At 44.1% G+C, this 15,142-nt stretch overlaps 1 protein-coding gene across 10 annotated transcripts in view; it reads right to left on the reverse strand.

Annotated features, from left to right (window-relative positions):
• The window catches only part of RBFOX2 (RNA binding fox-1 homolog 2), a 225,951-nt gene that overhangs the window by 54,046 nt on the left and 156,763 nt on the right, over positions 1-15,142 (reverse strand). For all 10 annotated transcript variants that reach the window (XM_084809714.1, XM_084809715.1, XM_084809718.1 and 7 more), the window contains one exon: positions 14,362-14,586. In XM_084809714.1, coding sequence (XP_084665840.1) covers positions 14,362-14,586 — 225 coding nt within the window. The remainder of the gene's footprint in view (positions 1-14,361; positions 14,587-15,142) is intronic.

Here is a 15,142-nt window from a genome sequence, read left to right on the forward strand (position 1 = left end):
CTGGGAACATGTCTAAACTGGTGGTTCTCAGTATAACAGGCCTCCTGAGGGTGGAGTGAATAGTTGCTAGGGGTGTGCCTACTCCTCCCCAACCTCTCCCAGTGGGCGCTTTTAATGGGCCAGGCAATAGAGCACCATTCATTACCTCCTCCTCACAATCAATGCAGCATGGGAGCCTGTGTGTACTACTCCTTATCTTTATTGTTAATGCTGAGAAGTAAATGGAGAAACCAATCCTTTACCCTTGGCAAAAATATTGATTCCCTGGGTTTCTTCAAAAAGCTTATGGTCTCATATCACCATACTCCTTTCCTTTCCAATATAACTATTCTGAGGCAGAGGGTGGAAAAAGCCTTCTCCATGGCTGCAACCAAGTTATGGTATTCCCTGCCCCAAGAAATCTGCCTAGTTCCCTCCTTGATGTTTTCCGGGCACCTTCCCAAGATTTCTTTTATTCTGGAAGGCATTAAATTTACACAATTAATTTGTATTGGTTCTTTTTATCTGTTGTCCTATCTCTAATTCTTTTTAGTAACATTAAAATTATTCTTAAATTATTATGATGGCTTTTAAATTTTCTGACTTGGTTTATTAGCTGCCCTATTGGGCCCTTTCCAAAGCAGCATAAATAATTAATAAAGCTTACAGGTTGTACCTGTTTTGTCCTAATCAATGACCTATCTTCTTGACTGAGGAAGGCTCATAAAAAGGTTTGAAAATCCCAGCTCAGAATAGTCTGACCTAATCTTAATATAAAATTTACACAGAAGTTGCTAGCAGGTTCTGCAGGAATGAAATTCTAAAGGTTGCAAAACAATGGAAATTCAAAACTATGCACAAGTTGCAGAAACTAAAATTGGTGTCTCTACTTAAGGCTGTATTGTATTTTACAGTGACTTATGTGCTACTGACTCTGCCTGTGGCAGGGTCTGCTGCCTTACAAAAATGAAGCTTTTACTGGAGAAGATGAGAACAGGATCCTCCCTGAAATGACATTTATTGAAGGAATCCAAGCTTTGAAACATAAGGAAATGGAGGGATGTCCCTTCCAGATTTTCATGTACATTTCACTCCTCAGAGTCCCACAGAAATTCTAAAGAAGCAGCCCATTCTGCAAGTACAGTAGGACAGAATCACGATTCTAATAAGTACTTTTCATTTCAGACTTCTAAGACTCTATGGTGAAGTTCAATAATTAAATACCATATCAAAGCTGCCAAAATACACCTTACTCTTAAAGGTCACGAAAAGTATTATAAAACACTGATCATCACAAATCAACTGACTGTAAAAACTGACTTCTCCCTCTAAGTCTTAATTTCACTTTAGTGATCATTCGCTAGCCAACTGATTAATATAACAGGTTCAGCCAACTGATGTATTTTGAAGACAACTTACACAGTGGCCCGACAGGAGAAAGCCACCTCAGGTCTGACTGATAAATGTATATACTTCACAAAACAACTAATCTTCCCCAAGAAGTTTTAGCTTCTCCAGGCTAGCTTTCTGTCAGTGCTTAATTTTGAGATACTGTTCTTCTTTCTCTCAAGATTACATATGGCTAGTCAGACTTTGCAATGAAAAGAAATGATCTCTTCAGAATATATCTGGAAAAAACCGCCTATTACAACACTCTAAACAACAATTGAAATGTTTCAGATGCTTCCAGATGAGGCTTTTATTTTGCAACTGTTCTGCCTCATTCATGGAATTGTACCAGGAAAAGGCGGCGGTCTACACAATATCATATTCCATTTGTAACCCTCCCAAGTTTTCCCACCACTTTTTCTGCATTTTTTCTTACCACAAAAAATTGGTTGAGGAGGAAAAGATGCAATAGCTGCACAATGTATTTGGACTGATAGTGCTAGGAGCCCTCTATCTGGAAGCAGCCTTCGTTTCCCCCAGAATTCAGAATATTTTGGCAAAGGGCTGGATGGCATATGACAAAGGAGGAGGGAAGGTGTGGGTTGAAAAAGTAGTGCATGAGGCATAAAGCAAGACACAAGAACAAGGGAACTGCATTGCCAGATCAGACTTAAGGCTCATATAGGCCAACACGTTGGATGCCTTCACACATAAATGTAAGCCAGATTTCTGGAGAATCCTGCATTACTGTTCAAAAGCTGAGTGCTAGTGCACACAGCCCATTTGCTTCTGCTTGGCTCCTCCCACCAGCAATGACAAGTAAATCAATCAGGATTGAAAATCCTACTGTGTCATCCGATCTGGGGCTCCTGGCTTGTAGCTCCCAAGCAGGCCACAAATAGTAGACCAAGAATAAACCTTGGGGAGACACAAACCTGAACATGCTGCCAGATGCCAGCTGCTTGTTACAGCAGCTTGTAATTAGAGACAGACTGCCTCTGGATAAGGAGGTTCACTTTTTACTACTGTGGCAACTAGCCTTTGATAAGCCTATCCCCCACGTATCTGGCCAACCCTTTTAAAAATCCATCTAAGTGAGTGCCCATTGTGTGAAGAGGCACATCCTTATGTCAAGAATGATTCAGTGGTAGAGCACATTGTTTACATGCAAAGGGTTCCAGGTTCAAGTAGGGCTAGAGGAGACCTTTGTCTGAAATCCAGGTGAGCTGCTGCCAGTCAGCACTGACAATACTGAGCTCAATGGGCCAATGGCCTGAATTGCTATAAGGCAGCTTCTTATGTCTATCCTGAATCTACTGCCTATATATTTCATGGAAAGGGATGAAGACGTACATATTTTTATTTGTTCTTTGATAGCTGAACTAGCTTGGAAAATTATGCCAGTGTAGATCCTATGGAGTTATCAGAGCGCAGTTGGGGCAATCCGTGGTGATTTTATGTGGCACTTATGAAATGAAAAAGGAGAGGAGTGCATATATATTATCCCTCTTCACGGCCATGATGCCTGTGGCCACCCAAACAGCTTGTTTAATACCTCCAAACAATTGATACGCATGTCTTCTCCAAGGTCCATGGTCAATTAAATCATCAAGCAGTGACAACACCCCACCAGCCCTATGGGGTGACATCTGTGATGACTGGTAAGTGTAGAGGGTGCAGATGGAACTACACTGGTGGGTTGTGGGGCAGGGGACCTTTTCCAGCCCGAAGGCCAAACTGCCACCTCAGAAAATCTCCCAGGAGCTGTATGCCAGTTGTGGGTATTTATTTTTTATTTATTTAAAACATCTGTGTGTCCCCCATATCATTAAGATCTCAGAGTGGTGTACAGATAAAATCAATTTAAACAGTTGTTGTTGTTGTTGTTCAGTCGTTCAGTCGTGTCCGACTCTTCGTGCAATAAATAATTTAAACACCTAAAACATATTAAACCATTAAATAAACTAAAACAATAAAACAGTTGAAACAGCGTGCTACTTTAGGGAATGCATTTAGCCCTCAAAGGCTTTGGTAAAAAGCCATGTTTTTACTTGGCGCCAAAAGGAAACCAATGTCTGAGCCAATCGGGCCTCCAATGGGAGGGCATTCCACAACCAGGGTGCCACAGCAGAGAAGGCCCCCTCTCCCACGTCCCACCACAGTGTATGTTTCGTGCTGGTGGGACACAGAGGAGGGCTCCTCCAACAGATCTCAGTCCTCAGGCAGGCATACATAGGGAGAGGCACTCCCTCAAATATCGAGGTCTCAAGCTGCTTAGAGCTTTAAATGTCATCACCAAAACCTTGAATTCCGACCAAAAGCGTATTTGCAGCCAGTGTTATGCCACTCTCTCCCCACACCCATTCTCTCTCTCTCTCTCTCTGTCTCTCTCTCTCTCTCTCTCACACACACACACACACACACAGCAGCTCCTTCTTTATTGCTGCTGCTGCAGTGACAAAGAGGGCAGTGCTCCTTCAGGAACCACCCCTTCCACACATGCCCGGCACCTTGAAGCAGTGGCTCTGCAGGAAGCTGGCTCCATGTGCCCCGCAAAAGGCTGCTGCCTCAAGGTGCAGGTGTCTACAGCATGCTCTTCCCTGGAGCATATCAGGCAACAGGCATGCCCAACTGTGGAGAGAAACTTTCCCCCACATATGTGGTATTTTTAAAAAGATACCCAATGCACTGTAGGCATCTAGAGAGACAGAAGAAATCCGCATGAACAGAAAACAAGAGACCACACCCTACTAGATTAACAACTGAAAATAACAATTCCCTGTTGAAGAAAGGAACATTGCTAAAGCTCACTGAAGAGACCACTCACTATGGAGAAAGTTCCCTGAGCTGCTGGCCAGTGAAGAACTGAGTGGGAATTGTGGGAAGGCAGTTGCCCCACTCCTTGTCAGGGTGGACACTGAGCCCATAGAATCCCAGAGTAGTTCTGATTCTGAGGAAGAGCAGTCGCTCCTGGGGGAGGACCACGCTCCTCTTTCCCAGGACCAACAGCTGACGGAGATTCCTCCCACCAGCATTCCTAGTTTAGTTAGCAGTCCAGGGAGTGACCAAGCACAGATAGCAGACGTAGTGGATGTGCGACGCAGACGCAGAGAGCGGCGCCAGATGGAGGGCACGAAAAGGAGGCGAAGTGCCAGGTTGGCGCGCAAACAACGGCTGCACCCAGAGGCTCCAAGGGAAAAGGGGAGGGACTCTCCCTAGTCCTTAAGTTCAGGGGTCTGCCAGTAATTCCCTTTCAAACGGAGACCAACTGTTCCAACTTAGGGCATAGGTACTGTGCTGCTCAGATCTAGTTGCAATCGGTATAGTTAAGTTGTAAAAAAAGAATAAAGCTTTGAAAGGAATTCCTTTGTGTCTGGACTTGGCTACTGGTTTAGACTGAGAGAGACCTCCAAGGAGCCCTCGACACTCCTTGAGGCATGCACAGATAGATAAAATGTTCTTTTACACATTTCAAACATGAAGAAGAACAAGGACAGTGGCTGTGAATACATGCAGAGTGCTTTCCCCTCATCACTAGCATTCACTCAGTGGAGCAAAGGCTTCAAAATCAGAAGCAATGATTTCCACTTATGGTTGAGCCCTGGAACCTCTCCATTAAGCAATATCTGAGAGAACAGATTAGCATACACTAAAGAAACAGGACTTCTTCTCTCACTCAGGTTGCCTCTTCCCCACCCCTCGCCCCTTCCAATCTAGCTCCTAGGAATCCTGCCTAGTGGCACTGACTAATGATGTATTAAATGATTGCACTGAAATACAAACATATGTGTTTGCATTTCTAAAGCAATTAACTTCCCTGCATCTGTCTCACCTTTACTACCTCCTCCCTCCCCCTTGATGCTTGACATTATTTATGAATGATTCCATCTAAAAGTGTGGGCGCAGGCATCAGAAAGTTTGGGTGCTAGTCACATATAAATGTATATAACGGACAAGAACAGATGGAGTTTGCCACCACTAGTCTCTCACTACAATCCAATTCCAATTCCTGATATTAGTATAAGGGCTGCTTCCCACTTTACAGTGGAAATTATCTCCATGCTTTCACCTCTAGTGTAGACACAACATAACACAGAAATCAGAAAGGATGGAAAAGGAAGGCTGAGAGGGGCAAAGCAAGTTAACTTCACTGTAGCCTGGAGGCCCACACTGAAATGTCATTGCAGATCACCAATTAAGTTTGGTGTATCAAGCCTACTGCCTGTTGGATAATACCTTTATAATAGCAGTGGGGAACCTCCTGCACACAGAGTTTCCTCATTTGGCCTCTGGAGGCTTGGGCTCCCTCTACTGGCCCCTCCCCAAGCCCCACTGCTCGCCTGGAGGCTACATGGGGATTGGGGAGGAGGTGGGGAGAGGAAGCCCCTTGTTATCTCTGATCACAGAAATGATAAGCCATGGTGGGTTGTGAGCCATGTTTGTTTCAGAGTGGCTTGTTGTGTTGTCCAAACTCAGCAGTGTGGCATCAGCATGATTTGTTCACCACTCTCAAGCCATCCTGAGAATCCATGGCTTGTTGGATTGTTCAGGGTGGCTTGTTGTGATGTCCGAACTCAGCAGGATAGCTTCAGCATGGTTTGTCAAAAGGGCTACAGAGCTGCCTGGCAAGAACAGTGAAAACTCGACTGCTCCTTGTGATCTCACTTGCTGAACTCTGCCTGGAAACAGTGTGTGCTACTGCCCCCTCCCTCCTCCCTCCTCCCTTGTCAGTGTCCTCCACCCATCCACCCTCTTCTAGTTCAGGTCTTCATTTGACAGTGACTGGCTTTTTCTCCTTGTGAGCCAAGACATTCCTCTTCCTAGCACAGCTATGCCTGTATGTGTGATTGACTTACTGCTCAGTAAGCAGTGAGAAATGAGAGTTAAACCGTGTGTGTGTGTGCATGTGTTTTAAGACTTTTGCTGTGCCTGACAGAGAAGCAGCTTTGGTTCACCCTTCTCCGCCACCTGCAAAGCCTTTTCTGAGCAATAAGAGTAAAAGCCTCCCCCCGCCCCAAGCATGTGATTTCTGTTTAAGCTTTTGGCTGCCCTTCGATTCTTTTTTTAAAAAGCCTCCTTGGCTGCTTCCCGCAGCCAGGGATGAGCGATGCTCCTCTTCCTTGCAGAGCTATGTGTGTATGTGTGATTGACTTACCTCTGGGTAAGCACATGCCACCCCAATTCAGGACAATGGTGATTTGGGAGGGGGGATTTAAGCTTCCCTTCCTCCTGTCTTCATGCCCCCCCAATTTCAATTTTTTCCCTGTTTCTAAACCCCCTCCCCCTGCATGGGGGGGGGGACACATTGGTGTGCAAGCAGGAGAGAGGAAAGCGTAAACGCCCCCTCCCGAATCAGATCACCTAGGGCTAAAATATTGTACAGCCTGCACGTCAAGACTGAGGGGGGCAATCTAACTATCGAGCAGAGTACACCCACACACACACCCAGTCGGTTTTATTGTATTGCTGTCCTTTGCTTTCAGAAGATAAAGCATCATGGCAGAGCCACTGATGCATCTTAAAAACAGCTGATTCAAACAAAGATGACAGAGCTGGATCAGGTGCTTTCAGGACATCTGCACAGTTCATAATCCTAACAAACCTGCAGAAGTCTATTTCAAACATTGTCATCTTCCACCTCAGCCCTTGCCAGTTCTTGCACTCCTGAGATCATATCTGTCAAATTACAGGGACACACATAAATCAGCTTAATTGAGGAATTTCAGTCACAGACAGCTGAAGGTGGAGAGATTATTAAGGGGGAAATTATCCACATAATAGATTGAAACAGTTGAGAACAGAAAGATTTCCATGCAAGCCAGTGAATTTCTACTATCAAGGCAATAGCTCAATTCAGATAAAATCCAATCTTGAATTGTCATTTGGAGATCAAAAAGGTATCACTGGCTTGCGCTGTCCCTTCTTCTGTAGTTTCTATAACCACAGCATGCTATGATATTTGAATCAGAGTTAAATATGGTTAGTGAAAACCAGGATAGCCTCTAAACCATGATTCGAAACCATGGCTTGATGTGGATTTACAAACCAAAGTCTGGGGCAATCCTAGTTTGCACAAACCATAGATAACTCAGATTTAGACACCTCAGCACAGAAGGGGGAAGGGTTATCTGTGCATAAGACAGCAGCATGCTTGTGGTCTCCAAACTATTTGACTGAATAATTGAAATCTGGTTGTTCAAAATCAATGGGAATTTATGAAAGCCAAAGTTTGCAAATTGCAGCGTAGTGTTAACTATGCAATGAATTAACCTCCCTGTTACCAGATTGCATTCTGTTCTTCAGAAGGGCATTATTATTTCCCAGATGCATACCCTATCTAAATGTCAGAAGCATGGGACCTTGTCAGCTATGGTGGCCAACTTCAGAAATTGGTCTTATGTTCCGAATTAGAATGGGGATGTGGGAGAAGAAAGCTAAGACACAGTAGAGCAATTTTCCCTACTACAGAGAGATTTTTCTGTACCTCCTGAGTGGGGGCAGATTATCACAAAAGGGTCTGTGGTGAATGCTTCCATACCTAGAAAACATGGTGCATAAATATATCAGGGTGCTTCAGGTTTCCTAGTATGTGTGTAACCATCAAAAATGTCTTATGGTATATGAACTAATTCTGAATTACAAATATGTTTAGATACATTAGAAGGGATCAGGGGCCCTCTATTGTTTATAATATAAATGACTTCACTGTGCATGGGTCTTCTCCCATTGGGGATAGGACACAGGGCAACCAAAGTTTTAGGTCTCTGGTGGGCATGTTGGGAGGATGATCTTCCTGGTGTGTTTGCCAGGAGAAGACCTGCACGTGGCCAATTCATCTAACCTGCACCTTCTCCTACTGGGGAATGGACTCAGGGCAGGTGAAGCTGCCATTCCACCAATCTCCTTGTTATCTACTATCAGTGATTGGAGATAACAAAGGGATTTCCCTGCTTGCCACTCACACTGCATTGGGAGGAAAAATGATGCACAGAGCAGAGATAGAGGGATTCATCTCCTCGCCTCCTCACAAAGCCCTGGTAGGGATGGGGTTTGGGGACCACAGAGGGAGCCCATGCCTCCACAGACTGGAGATTGCCCTCCCCTAGTTTATATGAAACATGGTAGCAATGCCAGTTTTGATCATGTTTGTTCTCAGATGCTTGTGAAGGGTGGATGATGGATATATGTGTTCTGGCTGCCAGATTACATCTGACTAGAAGGCTGGTAATGCAACTGTGGGGAAAATGAACAATATTTTGAGGGATTTTCTTGATGGGAATCCAAAGCATCCTTCAATGATTGCATGCTTAATGTAACAGATGCATTTAAGGAGAGTACACTATGGTAACTATACATCCCTATGATGAAGGAAACGATAAACAGTTACTGGTTATTAAACGTTGAGATTAAATGTAACAGCTAATGCCAGAACAGAAGATTTGCAAATGATGATGGAACTGCATGATCGGCGGAGACCTGAGTTATCAGACTCAGCTCTCTGCCAAACATGTAGTTCTGTACTGAGTGAGCAACTGCTGGCAAAGTATAGAAGTTAAGGTTGGGTAGAGACAGACTTCAGATACTTTTCCCATTTAGTGTCTTTTATTTGTTTTGGGCTGAAAGGCTTGATGGGTTAGGAAGGATAATCCTACAAACTGCTGGACCATCCACCAGTCTCTCTAAATCTATGCTGAGATGCCCAAGCCTTTTTAAGGCCCATTTACGTGGCACAGAAGCCTGAATCAAACATTTTGAGCCACGAGCAAGCTGTCCTGTAAAGATTCCTGGGATGTTTAAAACTCATTCCCGAGGCTCTGCACATACTTAGCTGCTGAAGCAATTTTTTTTTTTTTTAATGGAGAGCTCAAGGGCAATTCTCGTGACAGATCTCATACAGGACAAAAACATATTCAATACCACAAAAGAACTGAAGATGTGGTAATCCAAGACTGGTTTTACCAATAAGGATAAATTGCGTCATACTTAAAAAGAATTTAAAGCTGAATATAACATAGCACTGGCAGAGCCATTCAGAGAAAGGAATGCCGAGCCATTACATTCTAAACTCTCAATCCTACACATCAAGGGATAGAAGCATGAATTGAGGGAAGCCACAATAAGGCCTATTCTGCTTCTAGTGACCGATCTGCATATAAAGGATCCTTCTAGAGCATGGGTGAGCAACATATGGATCTACAGTTGTTTTGGCCTACAACTCCCATCAGTTTTAGCCAGCATAGCCAATGGTGAGGGATGATGGGAGTTGTAGGCCAAAACAGCTGGAGGGCCTCAAGCTGCCCACCCTTGTTCTAGAGGGGTTGACATGCTTGGATGTGAAAACCAAGCAGCAGCTCAAGTGATTGTGAGGCTTTGGACTTGAAGATCCATCATATGATATACCTCACCTACTCCCTTTTTCCCCCAATGAATATTACTAGGCAAGTAGGTAAGCAACAATTCTGGTATTTCCAGAAGAAGGATTCTCCCAGTGCTAACAGTTGCACGACATGTAGGTACTGTCTCAATCTCTGTGCTGGTGACCCAAATGGTACTAGGAGGACCAGGATCAGCATGAGTGACACAGTCAGAACTAATGACTTACACAAAACCTGCTTCCCAGCTTGTAGCTCTATCTTGCAATATTCTTTCTACACTCCTGGTTTAAATTAGAGAACTTAAAACAGCCAGAGGGAAAATTGTCATCTTGGTAAGCCCTTACATCAGCCTTCCTTAACCTGGCCCCTTCCAGATGTTTTGGACTACACGTTCCATCAACCCCAGCCAGCACAGCCAATGCTGGGAGCTGTAGTCCAAAAATCTGGAGGGTACCAGGTTGGAGAAAGCTGCCTTAAGCTAAAGGGTGACAAACAGTGCCATTATCCATAGAGATCATATTGATAGCCCCCGTCCTCAAGTTTCTTCCAAAGCCACAGTTTATACATACTACATTGCACTGACAACAAATGTAAGTTGTAAGGGCTGAAAATTGCAGTCTACAATCTCAAATGTTTGAGTTGAGCCCTCTTCAGAGCCTTCAGGTTCTGTGAGATCTCCTCTTCTCTTCCCCTGTGCATGTTATGGAGACAGCAATCCTATGGTCCCTGGGCAAACATCCCAGGAATCATAAGATGGCCCAGAAAATTCCTTCCTAGGTCGGAGACAGTGCTCCGACATCAGAAGTGGGGATCGGAGATCCGATCCCCGTCCCCGCCCCCCTCGCAGCTGGAGTGGAGAGAACCGTGGTGGCTGCCTCTCCAAGATCAGAAAATCAAACTCAAGGAGGAAAAGGGGGCATTCTGGTGGATGGGGAGGGATCAAAGTGGCCAGGATATGATTTATCCTGAGCCTCCTCTAGCCTCCTTCCCTCCTCCTCCAAAGCACCCTCAGCTAGACAGGCTGAAAAGCCCAGCTAGCAAAAATAAAGGAGACTGGAGGATGTGGAGGCAAAGATTGCCTCTGCTGCTCCTCCCGCTCTGCCAGCTTCAGCCCGGCAGGGCATAGGAGCCTCAGAAGCCTCTAGGGGGCTTCTGAACAGCAAAGGCGCAGCCCATAGAATTGCACACTTAATGCAGTATAACTTTGTATAATATATCTTAACTACCCTTCATACGGAGAGCAGTTCAAGAGTGGTAAAATGGTGGATTTTCCCCACTTTTTCAACCCATGCATATAGATGCATTATATATGTTAGCACTTGTATGGAACCAGACAATAATATTTTACTATGGATTAACCAAGGTGAGTGGGTATGGTTTATTGTATACATGTATAAACTGGGACTGGAGGCAAGGAAGAACAAAGACAAAGAAAAGAATAGGAGAGAAAATGTTACAGAAAATGGGGAGAGGAAGAGAAGAGATTACAGGAAAAGGAAGAAAAAATAAAGAGAAACAAGTTCTCAAAAAGCAGGAGGACTGGAAAGCAGTCCACAAATTTTGAATAGCCTTCATAGCTGGCCAAAATGTTTGGCTGCCACTACTGTGCCCCTGCCCCAACTCAGGGAGTGGCAGGGTTGATTCCAATATCACATTGTGCTTCAGAATTGCTCAGAGTGCCTTCTTACAGCATAGTGTGAAGTTGGAGATTATTCCCCACATCCCTTCCTCAGCTCCAAACTCAGGAGGACAACAGATCATCTCTGGAGTTCCACTGTACTTTGGAAGTGCTCAGTATGCCTCTGAATCACAGCACAACTAGAGGGATGACTCCCCACTATCCGCCATAGCTTAAAGTCTGGGGAAAGCAGAGGGGCTCACCACACTCACCAGAAGGGGAAGGGACACTCACCATGGTGATCTGCTTCCACAACCCTGATAGTGTAAAAGCAAGAGGTAGAAGAATGGCTAACAGAATAAGAATGGATGCAGGCAGCTGGACACAAAAATGCAAAAAGCAAAATCCAATGGTAATGAAGAGGAATCTATCCAACAGGTTTACCCTCCTGCTGTTGCTCAAGAGATCAAAATCTGGAGTTGGCAGAAAGGGAACAAGTGCTTCATTCCTTCTCTACCTTGGGTAATATAGAAAGCAGCCTAGATCTGTAAATTTATACCAGCAGTGGTATAAATGTGGAACTTTGCAGGTGGCGCTGCACCTCCTTGGGGATGCTTGTTTCACTTTGAGGAAAGACTTATTTTATCCTGTTCAGTGATAGTTCCCCTTGTATCTCCAAACAAAAAAATTGTGCATGCTCCCAGCAAATTCACTCCCAGTATACCACCAAACTACAACTGGAACCGTCATCTCTTCTTAAGGCAACTGTTTTGACCACCTCAGCCCACCACTTAACATGTGCCAGCTCCTATTCCCACTCTCATCAGTTCTCTTCACAGTTGCATTAGCTGATGGAATACAGGGCTCTTTCCTGCAATACTCTGAGGATGGCTCCTAATATGGAAGAGGAGCGGGAGGCTTGGCAGCAGCTGGTGACTAAGGTCAAGGCTCACATTATTCATCCCCTCCCTCATTTTATTAAATAAAACAAGTCTGGACAAAGATGAAACCAACATAAACATATACAGAGAATTCAGCACTGCCATACAGGAGATCTAGTTTCAGTCCCAGCATTCATCTCTTTCATGGTCACGCTGCAAACCTCATACATTTCCATGCAGAAGATCTAAGCCTGTGTTGCACTTGCTAGCTTGGGAGAGGATAGTACTACTCTTCATGTTATTATGCAGGACTAATTATGCCTACTAATAATGCTTTGGTGTACCTTGAGTTGGCTTCCAAACCTGGACTCAAGTAGTTAGATTTACTTAGATGGTCCAGTATCTTATTAGTACTTTGTAGCCAAGATGCCTTGTTTTTTCTTTCACCCCCAAACACATTACTTTACTTTGTGGCGAAAGCAACACTAGTCGTATTTGAAGGTCCTCTCCCATGATGTCAATTGTTCACCACAGACAAAACTCTATCCCATGCTAAGCATCCCTATACACCTATACATCCCTATAGCCCTTCAATCAAGTTCCTTCAATCAAGGCCACTGTACTCATGCAGAACATATCAGGATGAAAAAGACTATTAGCCAGCCACGCTACAAAAAAACTGAAAGCATTAAAAGATTAAATCCACCGTGTGCACCCAAGGTTCCCACCATAATGCTCTTTATTAGGAAGTTAAGACTTAACAAGTGGCTTAATGGATGGATAAAGCTTTCATTTGGATAATCTGCAGGCATGCTGCCCAGTTTGAGACTGCAAAATGCTGTCAACAAGGAAGAAGGTAAAAATACTTAAACAATAAATGGCTACGTGGCAGCTAAAGAGTCTTCTCATCTACCACATTGCTGTTAACACAGATCATCACTGCAGTATGTCACTAAAAGTATTTAGAGTGCTGAACTAGGGCCAAGAGACCTGGGTTCAAATCCTCATTCAGCCACACAGCTCACTGGGTAACCTTGGGCCAATTATTCTTTCTCAGCCTCACCTACCTCAAAGGGTTGTTGTGAGGATAAAATGGAAAGGGAAGAACAACGGATGCTGCCTTGAGCTCCTTGGAGGAAATGTGGGACATAAATGCAGTAAAGTAAATTAAAAACAAGTAAAAACCTATAAGCCCAACTTCTTCAGAATCTAGAAATTCCCTTCAAAATGGTTCTGTTTAGAATTGGCATAGGCTGCCACAGTTCTGAGGTCTGGTTGCCATTTTTTTCAGATCCATTTTGGAGTTAGGTGAACTGCCAAAATGGGCCTCTAGGCCCCTTTGCATGTTTAATAGCATCATTTAGTATACAAAGAAACCTACTGGCTTCCCTGTGCTCCATCTATTGTGGACCGGATCCCCCTCAGTATTCCTCCCTTTCTCCAACTTATTGAAGGCAAAAGGGGCCAGCAGAGAGACTGATTTGCATCAGATAAGGTGCAAAGACTGCTCTATGTGTGGGTAGTGCATCCTAGATGGCTGGGCATCAGGATCTCATAACGTCAAGCCGCCTTGGTTGTATAAGTGCCTTCCAGACACTCAGTAATCTGACTGGTGCAAATCAGGCCCATCTCTACTCATTCTTGTCTCAGTAAGCTGCACAAAGGAGAGATTGCAGGACAGCCTGATCCATGCAGAGAGGGGCATAGGGTGTGAGAAAGCCCCTAGGGCCCATCAGCCACACAAAGAGGCCTAGAGTACAATCCAATTAGCTGTGGATAAAACAAGATGGATTAATTTTCTGACTTCTAGTGTACTCTTAATACATTCAGTCTTTCAGATCTATAACAAACCTGACTCAGGTGAGTCTGTCCACCCCAATTCTCTTTGCAGTGACTAGGAAGAATTCTCTCCTTCAGACACAGCTTTTACCAAGGAAACAGGGAAAAATTAAAAATGCAGCTTGGGACACAAAAGGTGCTCCTCCCACCCTGTGTGTCTAATTTCTGCCACAAGAAATCCTATCTATGCCACTTGAAAAAATGCAAATGCCAGAAATAGGCAACCAGATATGAAATAAATAACACTGTAGTCCTCAACTTTATTCCTTGCTATGCATACCGTAAGAGATCCATTCTGTGTGGTGGCTGTATTCGTGTTCTGTTCTCCATGCGCCTGTGTACTTCCATAGATTGTCAGATTGTGCTCGCTGGTCTGGCCTGCATAGTCCTGAGTGTGGGGTACCCCATACTCTGTGGGGATCCCATTCTGTGGGGGAGGTGGAAATGGGATTGTGGTGAACGGCTGGACCATTGTGTCAGGAGTGGCTGTTGGCTCCTGGTTACCCTGGAGAGTGAAAAAGGAAAACAGCATTTAAATATATCATCTAAAAAAGAAAGAAACAGAACATAAAACAAACATTCTTTCAAGGGGGAAAAATGTACTCCAGTCCAGATAAGTTATCTCATCCATTGTTCAACAACTCTCAGAAGAAGCAAACAAACTTGTCTCCTGGAAACCATCCGCACACATTTCTTTAGCATCTTTAATGTGTAGGATAAGTGATCAGATCAAGGTTTCAAGATCAAAAGGCATCTACAATCGAATTTGCTTAACTGCAGAGAAGCAGTCTATTAAGATGTGATACTAAGCTCTTCCACAAGACATCAGAACAAAGCTTTTTTAAAAGAGGAAAATAGGCAATGAAACTGCAGAGTATCAGGGTAGATCTGTATAGACTTGTCCTTAATGTCAGAATGCATATCCAGTCAATACATTCTCTGTTTACAGGTGTAGATTACAATACAATGAGGAAAGTAATGGTAAACGTTAATACCATAGAAGCACTAAATTTTCTGGCTCCAGGTTGCTTCAGGAGGAACTCCTATTTGCTCACCCACTT

Source organism: Heloderma suspectum, chromosome 7, assembly GCF_057233095.1.
Source record: "Heloderma suspectum isolate Gila_16-S chromosome 7, 16-S_ref, whole genome shotgun sequence".
Taxonomy (NCBI): Eukaryota; Metazoa; Chordata; class Lepidosauria; order Squamata; family Helodermatidae; genus Heloderma; species Heloderma suspectum.